Here is an 18,776-nt window from a genome sequence, read left to right on the forward strand (position 1 = left end):
ACCTTGCATATGCATGACGGTATATATAATATAAGGTCGCAGTATACGGCATCACCGATCTCCCACAGCTGCGAAGTTGGGGCACACTGACCCCCTCCCTCTGCAGGAATGGGGAATGAGGTGGGTTTAAGGTACGAAGATCGATGAAATTAACAGCGAAGATCTTCATACACGCCAGAAAATTGAATACAGTTAGTCATGTTGCCAAGCCTCAAGTGATGACAAAATTATATTTCTGGACTAGCTCATGCAGCATCTATTGTCCGTGGGCAGAACTTATGTTAGCGTTCCAGCTACGGGGGTCATACTTGAACTAGCGCATGTTCGTGTGGTAACACATAAAGGGTGAGAAAATTGTGGCGCCGCAGTAGTACAGAAGTTATACAATGACTTGTGTCTTCCCCTCTACTCACGGAAGAGTCCTAATAAAGTGAGGATGACTACTTTCACCTCGCTGAGGGAGAAAGGCCAAGGGATACATGCGGAGTATAAGAGGGTTGCGTTTCTCACTCAATGGAAGTGACCAGATCTGATACAATTGCCGCATGAGTCGCAGAAAGCGGCTCAAAATGATACGGCGTTGGAAGGAGCTCCCTATCAAACGTTTTGACAAAGTATTAGGTATCCATCTTGTTGATTCGATAGCCGGGATGAAGTTACACTTACCGGACCAACCCTCCAGTATATTCTACCCTCGGCAAGATATCTTTCCCATCTGAATCTTTTGCAGGCAGGATACGAGTCGTAGCAAGAAGCGTAACAATGGTAAACCAGAGCATCGAATCAGCAAAGTGGATCCCAGGACATTTCCTACATAAGCGGATGGACAAATTCAGGTTTGTAATTGTCAACACTTGGGAAGAAGGGTGTGCCACCTTCGTCCGTATCCAAAAACGTACGTTGTGGGATCCAGGGGTGTTCCTGCATCCTCAGCGTCAAATCGAAAAGTCGGAGGGACCAAAAAGCGTTCGGGAATGAAGGATTCCGGGTCACGATGCAGGTTCTCGTCTCGGGATATGTGCCTGTGGGGGAATAAGCAAGCAAGTATTCCCAAAACAGCTTGAACGAACCAGGAGTTCGCAATGATGGTCGCGTCCTTTGAGGTGGACGAAAGGTTAATACTCATTTAATCGCGTAGTTGGAAAGCCTGCCTTGGGGATGAAATACCCTTTTTCGTGGCTCTATCAGATTAATCCCAACCCTGTTATCATTATGGCCATACTTACCCTCATATTCAACGCTCTCCGAACACCGGTACGGGAGGGGAATGGGCGCGGCAGGCTGCCACCGTAATGTTTCTTTCAAGATAGCTTCGACATACGGAAGACTCTCCCGGCTTAAAAATTCAGTATCGCATTAACCAATCAGGAACGTATATAGATGTGGGTAAGCGGGATTGGTGCTGACTCTGCAAATGTAGGCAATCTATTGCATCCGATTACAGATTCAATTTCCTGTTGGGCCCGCTTCTGAGCCTCCGGATTAAGAATCATAGCGCAGACGAAAGTCCCAACTGTAGTGGCCGTAGTGTCTACAGAGGCGCCTACTGGAAGGGTGGAAAAATGAATATTACGCGCATGGTGCACTAATGCACTAAAGGGAGGCTTTACCAAGAGCCCCTGAGAGATATTTTAGATCCTCGTAATCCCCTTCTAACCCTATATCCCTCAGGATATTGGCCGTAAATGATGTATTGCTTGCTCCTTCCAGCTGAAGAGCAGATATTAGTCACGCAGGCATATCGCTGAGCGAAGTGGGGAGAGGAGTGAGGCGGCGTACAACGTCTTGCTTGGTCACCTCAAATGGTAATTCCAGAGAGTTGTGGGCGATCTTAGCCCAAGTCCTTGCTTGACGTTTAAAACCGGCGAATGGGAACCAAGATGGAACATGCTTCACTGAAACCTGATTGATATGACCGGTGGTGAAATCTTATTCTTGTCGGATCTCACATATAGGGAATGTATCGACAAGGAACGCTCCGGGCTGGCTCGCTTCGCCAAAAGTACACGCCGCCCTGCTCATGATCGTGACGAGCTTGATTCAAGGGCAACTGAATGTCAGAATTGCAATGGGATGAGCGAGAAATATACAGACCGGGTCTTCGGGTGATGCAGGAGTGATTCCATACAGAGACTCAAAAATAATCTTCAACACGGTGCTTGTGTTGAAGTTATCCTTTTCTTTCTATTCAATCTCACTCCATATGAGTCACATGACTACTGAGTCGGACTTTACTGTTTCTACTACTTGTATAAACACTAAAGTCATCCTCAGGCAAGTCTCCCTGTATATACTGTTTCTACTACTTGTATAAACACTAAAGTCATCCTCAGAGGTGCCATAACCTGAGTTACAACAGGTTATGAGCCCAGACTACTGAGGGCTTTCAGAATTTTCGCGCTTAGGCTGACTTTTCACCTATCTGCTTACTTCTCTATCCACCTGGTTGAAAACACACCTCCCTGCTGCTCAAATCAACCTCTGAAAGTCTCTCTACGCTAGTTTCTGCCATAGCACCCTGAGATTTGTTTCAATCGACGCGAAATCGCTACCACGTTATCACCGTTCGACGAACTCGACACCCTCCGATTTTCGCGCCGATCGAACCACACACTCTGCTGATAATTGACAAACAATTCCATCATCTTGGCACTGCTCTAGCTGCTCTATCCTTTGACGAATCGCGCTAAAATTTATACTCGACCTACTTCGTATATCATTCTCGCAGCGCTGTCATTCCCGCATCGATCGCATCACTCATTCATCCAAAAAATCGAGTGTTAAAATATAGCAATTCTTAAAACAGCTACAGCACCTCAGCAATTGTGTAGATCGTTTTCAAATCGATAGACAACATACATCGTTTAGGTCTCTATCATCACGCAAATTTTCGCGACGATCACATCACTCGCTTGCCTGTTATAAGGCAAACATTTCTGCGATTTGAAACTGCTCTAGCGGCTCTACTTTCTTATCGATCGCTTTGAAACTCGGACCAACAATTTGAACATTGACGACCTTTCGTCCCTCCAATTTTCGCACCGATCGCATTAGTCGTTTGCACAATATCACCACATCCAACCTCCTGCATCCCATGTCCTATCAACACATTCCCAGCTGCACTCCCACTGCTTCCCCATCCAAATCCCTCCTTCACTGCACCTTTTGCAACACCAGGGGTTCACACAAGACCATTAATTGTCGGAAAATGAAGCAGTCTAGAAAACACTGTGCAAATAAGCGAAAAAGGACTCAGCCTCAGGAACTTGCTGGCAATGCCAGTGCCCTCTCTTCTGTTTCCAGCTCAGCACCAGATTATTGGATTGCAGACACAGGTGCAACTTCCCACATGACTCCACATCGTCAGTGGTTCAAGGAATATACTCCTTGCAAAGTCCCTGTTCGTCTCGCAGACAACAATATCATCTATGCTGCTGGTGTAGGGACCATTGTCTTTACTCCAATCAAGAATAAAGTCCCCTTACGCCAAATCGAGTTCTCCAATGTCCTCCATGTTCCCTTACTTGCCAACAACCTCCTATCTGTTCTCTCCCTCACTAGAAAGCACAACTTTGAGGTGACCATCAAGGAGTCAACAATGAAGTTCACTCGTAGTTCTCAACTTCTGTTTGAAGCTTCTGTCTCTGATGAGAACAGTGCCTTGTTGGATGGTTCTACAGTGGTTCAGTCTGCTCTGAGGGCCACTCCCTCATCTCCTGATCTCTGGCATCATCGTTTCTGCCATATTGGTAGAAATCGACTCAAACAACTTATCTCTGGGACATATGTGAAGGACTTGAACATTGGGACCTCTTCTCTCTCTTCCCCACTCCCTGACATTTGTGAACACTGCATAGCTGGCAAACACCATCGCTCCCCTTTCCCTCATGCTGCTTCAAATAGACGTACTCAGCCTCTAGAACTTATACACTCAGATGTCCATGGTCCAGTGTCAGTTCAAACCCCTGAGCAGCATAGGTATTGGGTTAGCTTTGTGGATGACTGCACTCGCTATCGCACTATCTACCTCCTTCACAAGAAGTCAGATGTCTTTGCTGCCTTCAAGATCTTCAAGGCTTTTGCTGAGAACCAAACTGGCTATCGCATCAAGGCACTTAGGGATGATAAAGGGGGGGAGTACATGAGTAGGGAAATGGATGATTTTATGAAGGAACATGGCATTCTTAGGGAGCACACTACCACCTCAACTCCTCAGCAGAATGGAGTTGCTGAACGCTCTAATCGAATTCTCGATGAGGGCATCACCTCCATCCTGAATGAAGCTAAGTTACCTGGCTCATTCTGGGGACATGCTTTGGGTGCTCTACTCCATGTCCTGAATCGCTCTCCCTCTTCTGCTGTGGAGGGGATCACACCTTATGAGGGCTGGTTTGGACACAAGCCTTCTGTCTCTCATTTCAGAGTTTTTGGGTGCCAGGCATATGTGCATATTCAAAAGGACAAGAGAACAAGTTTCCAACCAAAGTCTGAACGTTGTATCTTCATTGGCTACCCAGCTGACTTCAAAGGTTGGAGATTCTACAACCCATCCACTAAGAAGATTATCATTTCTAGGGATGCAGTGTTTGATGAACAAACTATGCCTGGGATTTCTAGCCACTCCATTATTTCTTATCTCCCTCTACACTCTAACTCTAACTCTAACTCAGTGCCAGAGTCAGGGGGAGGTACTTCATCTCAAAATCGCTTTACTCCATTGCCTAACAATGAGTTCTTGCCCTCTGACACTGATTCCCATCCACTTCCTAAACTACCTCCTTCACCTTCTCTTTCACCTTCTCCCATTCCCTCACCTTCTTCAACTCCTGCTCCTCCTGAACCTCCCACTCTTCGTAGGACCACTAGATCCAATGCTGGTAAACCCCCTGGTGAGTGGTGGAAAATAAAGCCTGCCCCTTCACCCCCAGTCAGCAAGTGGGAAGCTAGAGAGTCCACCCCTGGTGTTGAATCCTCTGAGTCTGATGCAGATGCTGAAGAACTCCATGAGGAAGATTCATCAGAGGATGAACTGGCTATGGCTTCTGCTGCTGCCCTACTTGCCAAATCCCAGTCTAAGGCATTGTCCCTTGAGGAGATGGTTGAGTTTTCCTTAGCTACTTCTACAGTTGAGCCCAAGTCAATGAAAGAAGCAAAAACACGAGATGATTGGGCTCTCTGGCATGAAGCTGCTTTAAAGGAATACACCCAAATGCTCTCTCATAACACTTGGGACTTAGTGCCTCTTCCAAAGGGGAGGAAACCAGTTGGATCAAAGTGGGTTTTCAAGATCAAGCAGAACTCTGATGGATCCATTGAAAGGTACAAGGCTAGAATTGTGGCACAAGGCTTCTCCCAGAAACCCCACTTGGATTACACAGAAACCTTTGCCCCTGTCACCAAATTTTCCTCCCTCAGAACCATTCTAGCAATCTCTGCCATTGAGGACTTGGAGATTCATCATATGGATGTGTCATCTGCTTTCTTACATGGTGATCTCTCTGAGGATATCTATATGGTGCAACCAGAAGGATTTGTGGAGCCTGGGAAGGAGCATCTAGTTTGCCACTTGAAGAAGTCTCTTTATGGTCTGAAACAAAGCCCTCGCCAGTGGTATCAGAAGTTGCATGAGACCTTCACAGATCTGGGCTTCAAGAGGTGTCCTAGTGACAATTCCATTTGGGTTTGGGCCAAGGACAAGGTCAAAGTCATTATTCCAGTCTATGTGGATGACCTCACTCTAGCCTGCAATGATTTGGCTGCTCTAACTTCACTCAAAGCAGAGCTTAAGTCCAAATTTGAGATGAGGGACTTGGGGGAGCTCAGTTACATCCTTGGACTAGAAGTGCACAGAAATCGACCAAATCGCAAGATCTGGCTTTCCCAACGAAAACATACACAGGACATCTTACAACGCTTCAACCACCAACATTCCAGGCCTGTTGTCACACCCCTTGACCCCCAAATCACTCTTTCTAAAGTCGACCATCTGTCTGGAGAGGAAAAGGAGTTTATGAAGGGTGTGCCATACTTGAGTGCAATTGGGAGCCTCATGTATTTGGCCATTGGTACCAGACCTGACATTGCATATGCTGTTGGGTTGCTCAGTCGTTTCAACTCATGTCCAGCCAAAATTCACTGGCATGCAGTTCAGAGAGTATTCAGGTATTTGGTGGGGACTTTGGATTTCTGTTTGGAGTTTGGGCCTTCTATTTCTGGGGGAGTTACTGCCTCTGTCTTTTCTGACTCTGACTATGCTGGTGACACAGAGAAGGCTTGCTCTACTTCTGGCTATGCCTCATTCATTGGAGCATCTTGTGTCAACTGGTCTAGCAGACGTCAAGATGTTGTGGCCAAGTCCACCACAGAGGCAGAACTGATTGCAGCCAATGCAGGAGCATCAGATGGGATATGGATGGTGCATTTACTTCAAGAACTTGGTTATCCTCAAGCCTGCTTCCCACTGAAAATGGACAACCAATCTACCATCAAGGTCAGCAAAAATCCAGAACATCATGGGAGGATGAAACACTTGGATACCAAGTATTATTGGATCAGAGACCAGGTGGACTTGGGAAATTTGAGGGTTGAATGGGTGCCATCTAGGGGTAATTGTGCAGATATTCTAACCAAGGCACTGCCTAGAGATCTTCACCAAGAGCAATGCTCATTATTGGGACTTAGAAGATGGAGCTAGATTGGGGGGGAGTGTTGAAGTTATCCTTTTCTTTCTATTCAATCTCACTCCATATGAGTCACATGACTACTGAGTCGGACTTTACTGTTTCTACTACTTGTATAAACACTAAAGTCATCCTCAGGCAAGTCTCCCTGTATATACTGTTTCTACTACTTGTATAAACACTAAAGTCATCCTCAGAGGTGCCATAACCTGAGTTACAACAGCTTGATGCGGAACTATTGAGACGAAATCCATCATAATGGGGAGGACGGGCTCACAATTTGAAAATATTCGCAAAGGTGTCTGGGGATGTCCAGCACGGCTTCAAAAGCTCATGCACCAATTTTTCGATCACTGGATGGAAGTTTTGAATGGCAGGCTTCCCGAGGTACTGATGGGCCAATCTCCGCATCCAGTTGAACCTCTGACCTTGACTGGCCAGCCCGATAGTTTTTTCCCAGCCGACGCTGTGAAGTGTAAGCGCTCGACAGTCAAGAAGACACATATCCTCTTACAGCTCGCCGCACATCGTCAATTTGGGACGATTGGCAAATATGGCAGCTTTATCGATGACAAGATCTTGAATGGCTTTGCGAGAGTTCAAAATGAGTATGGGTTGCCCCATAGCGGACAAATAAACAACGTCCCCTATATGTTATGTTAATTCCTCTTGGCTCTATCACGAGGTTTTGTATCAATAGCGTAGGGTACGTGCCATATTGTTCTTTTAACTTCTGGTAATACACCCATGAGTGAGATACTTTAAGTTCTGTAGCATTTCCAATGATTGGATAGCCTTTTGGTCCAGGAGGGTAGGGTAGCTTCCTTTTGTTTCTCTGCTGGAATAGCCAAGTGATAGCAAGGACCACACCCACGAAGAAAAAGTGGTACATCCTGAACAGGGAGATATGGAGTACTAGAAAGTACCCAAAGACCCAATATATAGAGGGATTTGTCCTGCACGCTGGATCTGTAATGAACACGCAGGCAAAGAACCGGAAGTCTAGCCTATATAATCCCACCAGCGAAATGATCGGGCTAATACAGAATGCCCGATAACCCCTCATATATTCATAAAGTACGACCGATACCCTGCCTAAACACCCCAAAATGCTAGTTCTGCCAAGCGGGTACTCCTGTTCCACTTGCTCCGGTTCTCAACCCCATGGCAACAACCCAATAGCTCAGCAGTATAGTATCCCAGCAACGTGAACATCCAGAGGACCGTGTTGGCGCGGCAACCAAGGCTGTGGCTTTACATAGTCCCGAGTTGTCTAATACTATCTTCCTGGACCAATGTCGGCCGTCCCTGGAAACGTCCCTTTGGAGGGGGATTCGGAGAGGAATTCAGAAGCACTACTAGTGAGGCATAGACGATCCCGTGCTCATATTAACAGTCCATGCCAAATCCCATGGCTCCGTACTACCGTCCCCTACGCCATGGAATGCGCTGAGTAAGGACTGACATCCAAAGATGGCGCATGGACTGAGTTCCAATGGTGCGACTAAGCTAGAAATATGCCGCTTGATGAGGGCTTGCTAGGAAGCTGTGAGTAAACCAGTACCAATCAAGTAATCAGATTAAGTATATTGTGATCACTGGTCAGAGGAATTTCCAGCTGAAATAGTTTGTTTGCGAGCTCCTTCAGAACTTTTACTGTGTGGCTAGTGTTGGCAAGTGGTATTGCCGTGTCGGGGTGGGAGCTAGGAGGTTCTCCGGGACCAATAACACCCCGGAATTTATTCTGATCGTTCTACATGTGCGCGAAGAACGCTGCAGATGCCACAATTCGGCATGGGAGTGCTGAAGTCCGTCAATTAAGACCTAGATTAGTATATGCCTGAGCGTAAATGCAAAGAGACTTTGCAATGAGACCAGCGCTGCGGAGTCGTAGGGGGCACTGGCAAACCGGACATGATGTAGTTGACAGGTTGGCAACCCCACCTCTTGAGGGAATCATCGCACTTCTTCCTGTTCCCTAAAGGAGGATTAGTGGGCACGCGGCGCCAACGACATTTCGCTTACAACTATCGTTGAAAGTGGAGGCAACGGCAATGCAAGGAAACGCGTCATTTATGAAACATACTTTGTCCTCTTTATTGCCGATTGGTTCCCTTTATGGATTCTGCGCCGTTACAGGATATATCTGATACCCTCTGTGTCCTTTGGAGGATATTTCATTATTGAGTTGATTGGGTCCAATGTTGCATGGACCTCATCCTCCGCAGTCCAAAAACTTCATAGCATGTCGTGCATGCTGAGTGTCGTGCAATCCTTGGCTACGAGGTGAATTCACGAGGAACACATGCTCGTCGAGGTGCTCGTTGGTTATCTTCGTTGAGGTCAGCGGTTGCATGAATGTGACGAAGCAAGCATTGCGACTCAGGTCGCAAGTTGCGACTACGCTGAGTCTATTAGAAGACATCGTAGACCCATAGTTCGATCGCAACGACCAATCCATGCACAGGTTGTAACGCGCATCAGAAAGTAAAAAATCACAGATGCCTCCAACGTGGTGGGCGCATGTCGATCTTCCTATCACATGTCGAAATGCAGAATAGCGAAGCCTTGATAATTTGATTCTCAAGAGAACCTGCTTCGACCTTGGTGGTGTTTGTCACATTTTGTGCTCACGTGGATCTACTCGGGGATTCAGTAATTCAGACTACTAGTACTTACGCTTTGAAGAAAAGGAATGAAACGACGACCTGATGCAACGGACCCTGCAGCGCATAATGCCAAGCAGCTGAAGGACGGGATGAAATCAGGGGTGCCACCGAAGGAGAGCGCGTCGGGGAGTGCGGCAGACACACCTCATTTTAGCCCCGCGAGCGAAAAGGCGTGTCCCATACTATTAATCTATAGACTATTCTCACCCCGTTTTCCAGAGAGGAAGAAAGAATGGCATACTGAAGCGCCCCTCAAGTAACTCTGCGCATAACCTTTCTCTTGTTTCCCAAAACCCCGTGCTTTCAGGTCTGTCACGGCATCCAGCAGCAAAGGACAGATCGTAACAGCCCCACAGAGGAATCTCGTGAACACGTCGCCGTGCCATCTATCAAGGAAGCCATTCAATCCGTGTCATTGAAAGATCTTTTTAAGCCACAAGAACAGGACTGTAAGTTAGAGTTTGTTCTCGTGCCTTACCGATGATGGCCGCATTCTTGTTCAGCCGGATTCTCGCTTCTCGGAAATCTGGGGTTCAGCGGCGCGCTCTCCGATTTCGAACTGGAAGATCTCGCCATCTATGAGCCAGATCAATATTATTCTACCTTCGTTGAGCCGGTGGAATCCTCCGGCCCCATTTCCATCCCGGCAAGTGGTCAGGGTGCGGCGGTGACGTTTGATCCGCAGACTCCATTATTCTTTGAAATTCCTCCATTCGCTCGCGAGGCGAAGGGGAAAATGAAAGGCTCAAAGGCTAAGGATATATTTGACATCGCAAGGGAAGAGAGATGGTTCGAGTCTGGGGGATTCTGGAAAGTCCAAACTGAGTATGTTGCCCCATCGCGTTTTACGCCTCCTGTACTAGACGTTTTGCTGACAACTTGCCTCCCCATCCCTTCATTGCGTCATACAGTGAAGAGATCGAGCGTCGATGGGGGGAAACACGGTCAGAACTGCTGCATAAATGCAAAAAACGACATCGAGAAACGGTCAAACAGTCGAGAAGACGCCTCGGGAAGAGTGCTTCACGTGTCAACCCGATGGTGGTCCAAATATAAGGACAAGATTCGATTCTTTTTGCGAATGGGAGCGGGAGGGAGTGCAGACACCCAGCGATATCGGCTTTCATAAGGTGAATGAAAGCTCTATTTTCCCTGCACTCTTATTAGTGTTACCTACTATAGTTGCCAATAGCTTCACCCAGATACAGCCTGTATCAAAGTGCTCACGACGCGTATCACATAATATTGTCCATGGTCTGATCTGAGCATATCTACATACATCCGCTCGGCACAAATGGTTCCAAGTTCCACTCCTCGGCTAAGTTTGCACTCTCATAAACTGTCCAGGCTTCTTGTTCCTCGCCTGCTACCACCAGAAGGGAGGTGATGTAATGCTTGCTCGGGCCGCATCTCAGAGGAGCTTGCTGGTGTGACCTAATCCACCAGCAGCGGAGATATCGCCACGTACCTGTTGACCAACTCGGATCCTGTTTGCGTTTATTTTTGAACTCCGGAAAAGAGGGCGTCCGAGCAAATGATCTGTGAGACAACGAAGCCTTGCCTTAAGCGTAAGATTGAGTTGAGGGTGATATGTGGACGCGAGAAGAGCAGGAAGAACTCAGGCCGAGTGGTGGCAAGAATGAGAGGTCAATCTTGGGGCGGCACCGTAGTGAAAGCCCCCAGCCGGATCCGGCGCATTACCGGACGGACATTTCAAAGTGAGCGCTGTACCTACATCACCATAACTACCGGGGGTGCAGAAATTGAGTTTACTGGGGGACGCAAGCGACATGTGTTAACTTTGCGAGTCTCAACTTGAGGAGACCGGTGACCGTGCGATTTTTTCAACAACGGACCATGCGAATCTTCCCCATCTCCAATACCAACATGCTAAAATCCTCAAGATTGGGAGCAGCATAGGCGGCGTTTTCCAACAATCCTGTTCGCTTCCGACGCACTCTGGATATGCCAGTGTTGGGCCTACTTGATTAACCAGGCGAAATGGGTCCATGATTGCGGAATGATCCATATGAGCAATTCCATAGTCATTGACTCTGATGATGAAACTCGCTGAGGCTGTTGGCAGCACCTGGGTCCTATCCAACTAAGTCTGGACGATCTGCCAGTGTTGTCGTGAAGACTGACCAATTCAATTCCTGGTGCGGCGATAAACCATCTCTATGACATCCAATGACTTTGGCACCAGCTTATGTAAACACGCCAAAGCGTTTATGACATCACCCCACGTGCTGTTTGGCTCTGTGTACTTCAGTGTACCCTTTGTGGGCCAAATCAACATCCTACACAACGGTGCTATGCTGCCTGGTTGGCTTGTACCAATGCTACTAGTTCTAGCATGCCACATTTTATGACAACTCCGCATGTGGTGTTTCGCTTGGGGAACCCTTTGTTCAAGGAGCAACATTTTGGCCACTGAACTGGAATTGAATTCAATCAAGCCATGCCACCCAACGGTGCTATGCCGCCTTGTTGACTATTTATCGATACCACTTCTCAGTCCTGCCCGCACCCTCTTCCCCACTCCCTAAAGTCTTGAGAAGGCAGCATGAAAGGAACGGCTCGATCCACATCGAACTCGCATGGGAGAGTGTGTCGCGCTCTGGGTACCCATGGGCTCAAGACAGTTCCAACTACTCGGGGGCGATCGCGGGCTCAGCCATCCCAACCGCGGCGAAATGCACGAGAAACTCGTTCGACGCGTGAACATCGGACGACAGTAAAGGTCCAGAAGGACAGGAATGGAGCAAAGGGAGAGAGTACGCATATCAGGTTTTCTCTGCTTTCGCACGTGCGTGAATCATTTGCGTCCTCAGGTTCTGTGTCGGACGTCACACTTGTGGAGGTATCACAAGTCCGCTCAAAGGCGGTTAAGTCGAGTAGCAGTGGGCATGGCAAGCAATAATTTTTGGGCTTCGAGTGCATCGCTCTCAATACTTCATTTCTCCCAGGCAAAATGCGGTCATCTTCAACGGTTGCAGGTATTCCCAACTCAAATGGTCACCGACGGACCGAGGATCGTAGATTAAGATGCGAAGTAGGAAAGATGAACGCCAGAGGCATTCCCTACGCGAAGTTTTTAGATGCCACGTTTCCCACCTGGAAAGACCTTCCCGCAAATTTGGTCAACAAGCTACGAAATGAATTACTCGAGCTAAGGGACAAATACTTGGAGGTTGCGAAGAATCCGGGCAGCAAGGAGGAAGATCTCTACACGCCCTTTGCGAATCTCATGCACGGATTTTTGCGTGACAATGCAGGGCTGAGTGAATATGAATATGTACCGTCGCATAGGAAACGAAAGATCGGTGGCGCGGTCGGGGGGCAGCGCGAGGGTATGTGTCCTAGTGACCTCGTTTGGCACTACGGTTAACCAATTTCATCAGCCCTGATGGAGTCGTTATCCGCAAGCCGAGTGAAAAGAGCGACCCAACAAATGCCGATGATTTGAATTGGAGAAATCTCCACCTTGTCATTGACTTGAAGACAACGAAGAACTTCGGGGCTTCACTGAACCCTCCCAAGTCGAATTCGGGGATGACGGAGGACCAGATTAAGAATGAGTTGAAGAAGGATGGCGGCGTGAGATTGGACGGGAGGCAGCAACTTGCTAGCTACGGGTTGGAACAACTCTCGAGCAACCCGCTCAAGCAGTTTTGTTATGGCATGGTTGTCATTGGCCACTTCGTCGAAATGTGGTACTACGATCGCTCTGGACCCATAGGAACTGAAGTTATCGACCTTCGGAAGGAAGACCATTTTGAGCAGTTTTATCAGCACATGGTGGCGATATCGGGCGCAAATCCTTCCGGCCTTGGTTTCAATCCTCATTTTAATACCATCAAATGGCCGATTCCTGTCGATTCCCAGAAGATCACCATCGGCGGCCGGCTCATCTCATTCGACGCGTCTAAGCCTATTCATATCTCACGCGGGCTCACTGGGAGGTGCACGACCGTGTTCCCTGCGTGGGAGAAAACCTTCGGTACCGAGTCGGAACCCCCATACGTTCTAAAGCTCTCTTACCAACCCTGCGACCGTAAGCCTTCGGAGGCAGACCATTATGCCCTCCTGTTGGCAAAGGGAGTTGAGGGCATACCGGAAATTCTCTGTTCGGAGAAATTCCCCAGTCTTGCAGAGGAAGGGCCACGGGGTGCACTCATGAAACATCTCCCTGGTCATGAATTCGGTCCGATGCGATATCTTGAAGCTATTGTCATGGCTGACAAATTGAAGCCTATCACGTCCATCGATATCAATAAGGACACCAAAGTGTTTTTCCAAGTTTTCCTTTCCACCATTGAAAGTGAGTTTAACAGCGCTGCCTCATTTTGAGAAGCTCAACCGTCTTCAGTACATCGTCAGGCATTTGCGAAAGCAAACATACTCCACCGGGACATTCACGTCGACAATCTCATGTGTATGGATGTAGATGGGGGACCAACGGGATTTTTGATCGACTGGGATTTTGCTAGTGGGCCGGATTCTCATCCCCCGGAGAATCTAGAGCAAACTGCCTTCACACTGAATGGGAAGTTTCTTGCCATTGATCTCCTCCGAACAGAATCTCAGGCCCGCTTCTATCGCCACGATCTCGAATCGTTCTTTTGGCTCCTTTGGTCAATTGTTCTAACGCAAGCCAGTATCGTCGAGTGGGGGGAAATTGTGTCTAAATGGGAGCAAGACACCGTAGACGAACGTAGGGCCCGGAAAACGTATTTCCTCGATCGGACAGTGCAGGAAGTAATTGCAAGATTGATGGAATGCGAAGAGAGCGGTCTCTCCCATTCGGGCGTCATAGAGTGTCTTGTCCAGTTGAGCTTTCTTATTTCCGATGGTCAGGACGCTTTGCTATACAGGACTGAGGTGACGAACGTTGAGACTGCTGATGATCACATCACATATGCCAAGTTTGTAGCTGCTCTGGAGCTTGCGATACAATGATTACATGATTATAGGCCCGGAGCCTTCAAGATAGTTATGAATTGATCGTATGTGATATGATCACCCAACGTTTGGTCGTCAAAGGGGCTCTGCAAATCCGGTTTCAATAGGAGACGTTTGCTCCTCCGGTTTCTGGATGAATAGCCGTTGCGAAATGCCAGTCGGAGGGGCTGTATCCAAGTGGTAACAAGTGGCACCGCATCGGGAATCGGTGCCGAAGGTGCAATCAACAACCAACCTTCCTTGGAAGCACGTACATCTGCCCACGTTCCAGAGCTCCAGTTTGAGAAGTAATCTCGTTTCTCTGGTATATCCGCGCGCTCGTAGCACATTAAGAAAAGCACGTAAAAGAAAGACTCTAGGTCGTGTCGATAAAGGGCCCGGGGGAGAGGTTCTGGGCCACATAAATCGGCGGATCGGAATGCTACAGTGCCACCAGGAAGCGCAGGAACATCAAGAACCTCTCCAGTGCCCGGGTTTCTATCGCGAACAGCCATATCGAGGTCAATGAGAATGCCTCGAGTATGATCATTGGAGTCGACCATTAAGTTGTTGTAGCTGATGTCACGATGTAATATTCCAGCTTTGTTGTATAGTTCACGATGGGCTGGAAGAGGTTAATCGCACGAAGTTAGAAAAGGCGTGCGGGGAAGCAAACACGAACCTTCCACCAGCGATACAAACGCCTCCTTGAACGTGTCTATACTCTCTACCGTATACAAAGGAACACAAAAGGGTGACAATACTTGCGCACGCAACTCGCGATCTTGATAGGATCCAACTTTACAAAGCGTGCGACGGATGTGACCTTCGGATAAAACGAAGGCTGTACATGACGCATGTAAAGCTGCTAAGCCCTTGACTCCTTTCTCGTGAGCTAGACGGTAGAGCCCATCTTCGAGATGTTTCGAAACGGGTTGCCATGATAATTTGACGACAACGTGATCGGATTCAGAAAATGATGCGCCCGAAGAGTGCGATGATGCTGTGCTTGGTATTTTGGTGGCCTCGTACACGGAAGTCCCTCGTCCGTATAATGATGAAGAAGAATGGACGACACTAATGAGTTTGAACCAATGTCCTTCTACTTCAACTTCATGATCCCGAATGTCTGACCATGATCGACGTTTTGAACCCATTGGAGCCCGAAAGAGAGCCTCATAGCCAAGACATTCCTTGTCTGCGAGAGATAATTGAATAATCGAAGTGATGAACTGCTTTGACTGGTGTAGAATGTTGACAGTAGATGAACAGATAGATCCTGCACGGTCGAAATACCAGAATTGAAAATCTAGTCCGTTAATATGGAATCCTAGTACGTGACGCCTATTTCCAACTGACGATAGCGTGGAAAGCGCGTATTGTTTCAGGAACGGAGGATCGTCCTGAACGGCAGAAGGGGGAGCATTTTGTGCAGGTATGATAGAATCGACAACGTGATTGGACCTTTGTCTTTTCTGTGTACGATACGGAAACCCCACAGAAGTATCAAGGATCGGTTCGCGACGACGTCTTTCCATTCCTCCAGGGGAATGATGATGAGGTGGATGGATCGAAAATGCGGTTGCAAGAGAAGGTTGCGGTGACCCATGTGACGAAGGCGTCCATGATCTGCTTTCGTCGGAACCAGGAACAGGGATAAGACTCGTATTCGCCTCAATGATGACAAGCGCATTGGAAAATTCAAATTGCAGTGCTCCGTTGTCCGTTGCTTGTGCATCCACACCAAGGCATTGAGGAGTAGGAGATGATCCTGATCTGGATTTTTTCGTTTGGGCTGAAATGCGCTTAGCATAGTGAATATCGTGAGCGTAGCGTTGGGTGAATCCACAGTCCCGAGCCTCGACCAATATCAAGTTGAATAGACGCATAAGTTCAATATCTGGATCGTGAGGGTATGTAGGACTCAGTTTTTTGTGATCGTACGTTTCTATATATTGCTTTCTGTAAGCGAGGAAAGTGTCACTTTTTGACAAGCGTTCCGCCGCCTTTGGTAAACTAGGAGGCGGAGCTCCGAACGCTGCGTCGCAGAAATCCGTGAAGGAAGTTCGCAAATGGCTTTCCCCTGGCGGGTTATAGACAAGTTGTGTTGGTGCAGGGAGAGACTCGGGTGATGAGGAAGAGTTGGCGGTGGTTTGGGTATGTGCATTCGACGTGGTATATGGTTGATCTTCGTGTTCTCGATGTGTCAAGGTGTTATAGGCATATATCGTGTTTGAGCGGAGGGAGGGACTCATCCTCTTACGGAGTTTGGGTAAAAGACCTTATGTGAGTCAGTTGGTGAATAGAGGGTTTCCGGGAGAGACGCCACAGACCTAAGGTCACTGTTCCTCCCTGCCCCAGCACTTCGACAGAAGACGCAGCCATCCCTTATTACATACAGCAATTTGGGAGGGAAGAGGGTCAATTCTCCAGCGCAGAGAACCTCGCAACTCCAGAATGTTCTTCAACTGTCCCGACGAGGTAACGCCAAACTAAGGTAAAGAGCAGACAAGTCGTAGTAGGCCAATTTTAGTCCAAGATGAAGCGCGTCCGACAAACACGCAAATCCGATCCAGAGGCTAAGGTATCTCAGATCAAGCTTAAGCTACTGTCATTCGTTGACGGTGTGCGAAGTCCGAGTTCCCCCGTCGCGAAGAAACAACGGCCGTCTTGCACTGCCACCGCTTTTCACTGCCTGTCTGAGCACAATTTTTTTATTGCCGAAATAAGTCTCAGATGCAGTTGTTAAAGGCAGTTTGTGGGATCTATGTCCGATCGTGTGCGTGCAACCCTCACCGAAGCTGATTACAAGGCCCACACCGGAAGCAAGGTTGGGAGCCCTCGTCCCAACCAAGACCATGGTAGACTAGAGCGCCATGACTGATAAACGATTCAAACCAGCTGGATCAGGGTTTCCAGTATTCAGGCTTGTCCGCTATCTGTGCCCTTTGTGTTTTCGCCGCTTGAAGTCTCTCGCGTGAAGTCACCACAGTCCCTTGATCGCTTTCATGTCGGAATCATTTCGGAGCCTCCAGTTGCTGCAGCATCCTTGAACAAGCTGTCAAAATCCTGTTGGCCCTATGGCACATTCAAACCGTGTGATGACATTGCCTCAACTATATACACAGAACACTTGTCGCGCTTTATCCTACCAAGGATCCTGTTTCACAGCCATTGACATCTCATAACAATAGATCGGTATAACCACCCAGTTTCAGCGGAGCGAATCATTGTGTGCTCCTGGTGACGAAGGCCGGAGCGACATATGTCACTCAAAGGATTCAGGTGGCACCGCGCAGTAGCCCCAGTCTCGTGCCAGGGTGTGGACGCCGAGGTATATGTCCCAGAGAAATGCGCTAATATCGTGAGGATGAGGGACGGGAACCATGATCGTCTCGGGGTGGGGGTGGAGGTTAGGGGATGGCCCGCCAGTATCGGGGACGAGCGTCAGGCCGAGTGCTTCAGCCAGTATCTTGAGTCCAGGAGGGGGTCTCTCCACGTCATGAGGCGTGCATTCTGGAAAAATATCTTGAAAGACCACGCTCGGAGAGGCGAGGAACTCGGGTTGGAACTCCATAGAGCTTTCTTCCCCGACTTCAGGCCCAATGTCGTCGTCACCCCCACTGGTCCGATGCTCCTCGTGCAGCTCCGCTAATTCTTGGACGGCAGGGAGTATAACTGAAGAGATGGTGTCACAAGCGAACCAAGAAAACCGGTCTGACAGAAGCCCACCCCTGCTTGTATCGCATCGAAGTCGCCAGGTGCGTACTGCTGCGCGTACTTGCTTCTTAGCGGCTTCCCTTTTAAGCTTCAACGTCTAATCCCGTGGCCAGATGTGTTAGGGTAACCACAGCAGACATGAACGTGAGGGAGATGGTCGTTGCTTACAATAGTTGTTGATCGAATTGGGCCCTTTATTGGCACGCACTGGAGCCTAAACCGTTCGCATGCTACACAACTCTCCCCGTCCAGATGTACACATCGCTAATGTCGGAAGAAATGTACCGTTGACGGCTGATGAGTGCCCCAGGGTGCCAAACAACATGCCTTCTTTCGTATTCTGCAGGCAACACAGCCCTGGCTACTCTGAGAGCGTCTTGCAGACCTCTGTGTTGGCATGAGGGGAGGAAGTGGCAAGGATGCGTAAGAAAGGGGGAAGAGGGGCGCCTTTTATTTCCAGGCATGCTGTGGTCGATCCTTGGGTTCAATTGGAGGAGAACGGAAACGTTTGGTATTTTCTGGTATGGGCAATTGGAAAAAAATTCATGAAATGTGATGCAACTTTATGACTGATTTGGTACGCATAAATTGGGGGATACCGGATTTGTTTTGCGAATCTCACCCCCGAACGTCATCCCAGGAAAAAGAAGCACACCACCTTTTTGGGTCTTCTCACCCTCAGGAAAATACTACGTCCGCAGAACACGCAGAACAGATATCTTTGCTAGAAATAGAGCTGGCAAATTACTAGCGCTGCTGCCGA

The 18,776-nt window shown here is 48.3% G+C and overlaps 8 protein-coding genes across 8 annotated transcripts; 3 read left to right on the forward strand and 5 right to left on the reverse strand.

The window, feature by feature from the left end:
* Window positions 1-240: 240 nt before the first annotated feature.
* EI90DRAFT_3043949 (cytochrome P450) lies at window positions 241-1,984 on the reverse strand (the record flags this gene model as incomplete). Its single annotated transcript, XM_039059297.1, is given in 11 exon segments — window positions 241-594; window positions 667-810; window positions 876-1,022; window positions 1,071-1,096; window positions 1,152-1,168; window positions 1,227-1,336; window positions 1,408-1,546; window positions 1,611-1,710; window positions 1,780-1,878; window positions 1,889-1,895; window positions 1,950-1,984. Coding segments are annotated over 7 exon segments (614 nt in total), but the record flags the coding sequence as incomplete, so codon positions are not given.
* On the reverse strand, window positions 1,729-1,899 carry EI90DRAFT_2911026 (uncharacterized protein; the record flags this gene model as incomplete). Its single annotated transcript, XM_039054414.1, has 1 exon — window positions 1,729-1,899. A coding segment is annotated over one exon (171 nt), but the record flags the coding sequence as incomplete, so codon positions are not given.
* Window positions 1,985-7,122: 5,138 nt separating the features above from the next.
* EI90DRAFT_81926 (uncharacterized protein) lies at window positions 7,123-7,860 on the reverse strand. Its single transcript, XM_039068093.1, has 2 exons — window positions 7,195-7,860; window positions 7,123-7,146 (listed from the first exon to the last, which is right to left on the reverse strand). The coding sequence occupies exon 1, from the start codon at window positions 7,744-7,746 to the stop codon at window positions 7,243-7,245; it is 504 nt and encodes a 167-aa protein (XP_038919544.1). The 5' UTR covers window positions 7,747-7,860; the 3' UTR covers window positions 7,123-7,146; window positions 7,195-7,242.
* Window positions 7,861-8,116: 256 nt separating this feature from the next.
* EI90DRAFT_3043957 (uncharacterized protein) lies at window positions 8,117-9,293 on the forward strand. The gene is made up of 2 exons (XM_039059298.1): window positions 8,117-8,658; window positions 8,706-9,293. The coding sequence occupies exons 1-2, from the start codon at window positions 8,531-8,533 to the stop codon at window positions 8,968-8,970; spliced, it is 393 nt and encodes a 130-aa protein (XP_038919545.1). The 5' UTR covers window positions 8,117-8,530; the 3' UTR covers window positions 8,971-9,293.
* A 559-nt stretch (window positions 9,294-9,852) lies between these two features.
* Window positions 9,853-10,609, forward strand: EI90DRAFT_3043961 (uncharacterized protein). Its single transcript, XM_039059299.1, has 2 exons — window positions 9,853-10,174; window positions 10,261-10,609. The coding sequence occupies exons 1-2, from the start codon at window positions 10,086-10,088 to the stop codon at window positions 10,403-10,405; spliced, it is 234 nt and encodes a 77-aa protein (XP_038919546.1). The 5' UTR covers window positions 9,853-10,085; the 3' UTR covers window positions 10,406-10,609.
* A 981-nt stretch (window positions 10,610-11,590) lies between these two features.
* Window positions 11,591-14,342, forward strand: EI90DRAFT_3043966 (uncharacterized protein). Its single transcript, XM_039059300.1, has 5 exons — window positions 11,591-12,126; window positions 12,184-12,261; window positions 12,319-12,706; window positions 12,754-13,673; window positions 13,722-14,342. The coding sequence occupies exons 1-5, from the start codon at window positions 11,916-11,918 to the stop codon at window positions 14,309-14,311; spliced, it is 2,187 nt and encodes a 728-aa protein (XP_038919547.1). The 5' UTR covers window positions 11,591-11,915; the 3' UTR covers window positions 14,312-14,342.
* On the reverse strand, window positions 14,238-16,791 carry EI90DRAFT_81962 (uncharacterized protein). The gene is made up of 3 exons (XM_039068094.1): window positions 16,627-16,791; window positions 14,976-16,574; window positions 14,238-14,918 (listed from the first exon to the last, which is right to left on the reverse strand). The coding sequence occupies exons 1-3, from the start codon at window positions 16,676-16,678 to the stop codon at window positions 14,320-14,322; spliced, it is 2,250 nt and encodes a 749-aa protein (XP_038919548.1). The 5' UTR covers window positions 16,679-16,791; the 3' UTR covers window positions 14,238-14,319.
* Window positions 16,792-17,458: 667 nt separating this feature from the next.
* EI90DRAFT_3043972 (uncharacterized protein) lies at window positions 17,459-18,424 on the reverse strand (the record flags this gene model as incomplete). The annotated part of the gene is made up of 4 exons (XM_039059301.1): window positions 18,365-18,424; window positions 18,182-18,277; window positions 17,736-18,077; window positions 17,459-17,602 (listed from the first exon to the last, which is right to left on the reverse strand). The coding sequence occupies exons 1-4, from the start codon at window positions 18,410-18,412 to the stop codon at window positions 17,459-17,461; spliced, it is 630 nt and encodes a 209-aa protein (XP_038919549.1). The 5' UTR covers window positions 18,413-18,424.
* Between the last annotated feature and the right edge of the window lie 352 nt (window positions 18,425-18,776).

This window comes from Cantharellus anzutake (genome assembly GCF_015039405.1).
Source record: "Cantharellus anzutake strain C23 chromosome Unknown EI90scaffold_10, whole genome shotgun sequence".
NCBI classification, from domain to species: domain Eukaryota; kingdom Fungi; phylum Basidiomycota; class Agaricomycetes; order Cantharellales; family Hydnaceae; genus Cantharellus; species Cantharellus anzutake.

What these genes read in the sequence shown, in the direction of transcription:
- EI90DRAFT_81926 (XM_039068093.1), bottom strand. Translation starts at nt 7,746, where the DNA reads ATGAGGGGTTATCGGGCATTCTGTATTAGCCCGATCATTTCGCTGGTG.
- EI90DRAFT_3043957 (XM_039059298.1), top strand. Translation starts at nt 8,531, where the DNA reads ATGCAAAGAGACTTTGCAATGAGACCAGCGCTGCGGAGTCGTAGGGGG. An exon ending in ATCGCACTTCTTCCTGTTCC is followed by an intron (nt 8,659 to 8,705) that starts CTAAAGGAGGAT and finishes CATTTCGCTTAC; the next exon opens with AACTATCGTTGAAAGTGGAG.
- EI90DRAFT_3043961 (XM_039059299.1), top strand. Translation starts at nt 10,086, where the DNA reads ATGAAAGGCTCAAAGGCTAAGGATATATTTGACATCGCAAGGGAAGAG. An exon ending in TTCTGGAAAGTCCAAACTGA is followed by an intron (nt 10,175 to 10,260) that starts GTATGTTGCCCC and finishes TGCGTCATACAG; the next exon opens with TGAAGAGATCGAGCGTCGAT.
- EI90DRAFT_3043966 (XM_039059300.1), top strand. Translation starts at nt 11,916, where the DNA reads ATGAAAGGAACGGCTCGATCCACATCGAACTCGCATGGGAGAGTGTGT. An exon ending in GTCGAGTAGCAGTGGGCATG is followed by an intron (nt 12,262 to 12,318) that starts GCAAGCAATAAT and finishes CATTTCTCCCAG; the next exon opens with GCAAAATGCGGTCATCTTCA. An exon ending in GGGGGGCAGCGCGAGGGTAT is followed by an intron (nt 12,707 to 12,753) that starts GTGTCCTAGTGA and finishes CAATTTCATCAG; the next exon opens with CCCTGATGGAGTCGTTATCC.
- EI90DRAFT_81962 (XM_039068094.1), bottom strand. Translation starts at nt 16,678, where the DNA reads ATGGCTGCGTCTTCTGTCGAAGTGCTGGGGCAGGGAGGAACAGTGACC. An exon ending in GGGAGGAACAGTGACCTTAG is followed by an intron (nt 16,575 to 16,626) that starts GTCTGTGGCGTC and finishes GACTCACATAAG; the next exon opens with GTCTTTTACCCAAACTCCGT. An exon ending in GTTTGTATCGCTGGTGGAAG is followed by an intron (nt 14,919 to 14,975) that starts GTTCGTGTTTGC and finishes AACCTCTTCCAG; the next exon opens with CCCATCGTGAACTATACAAC.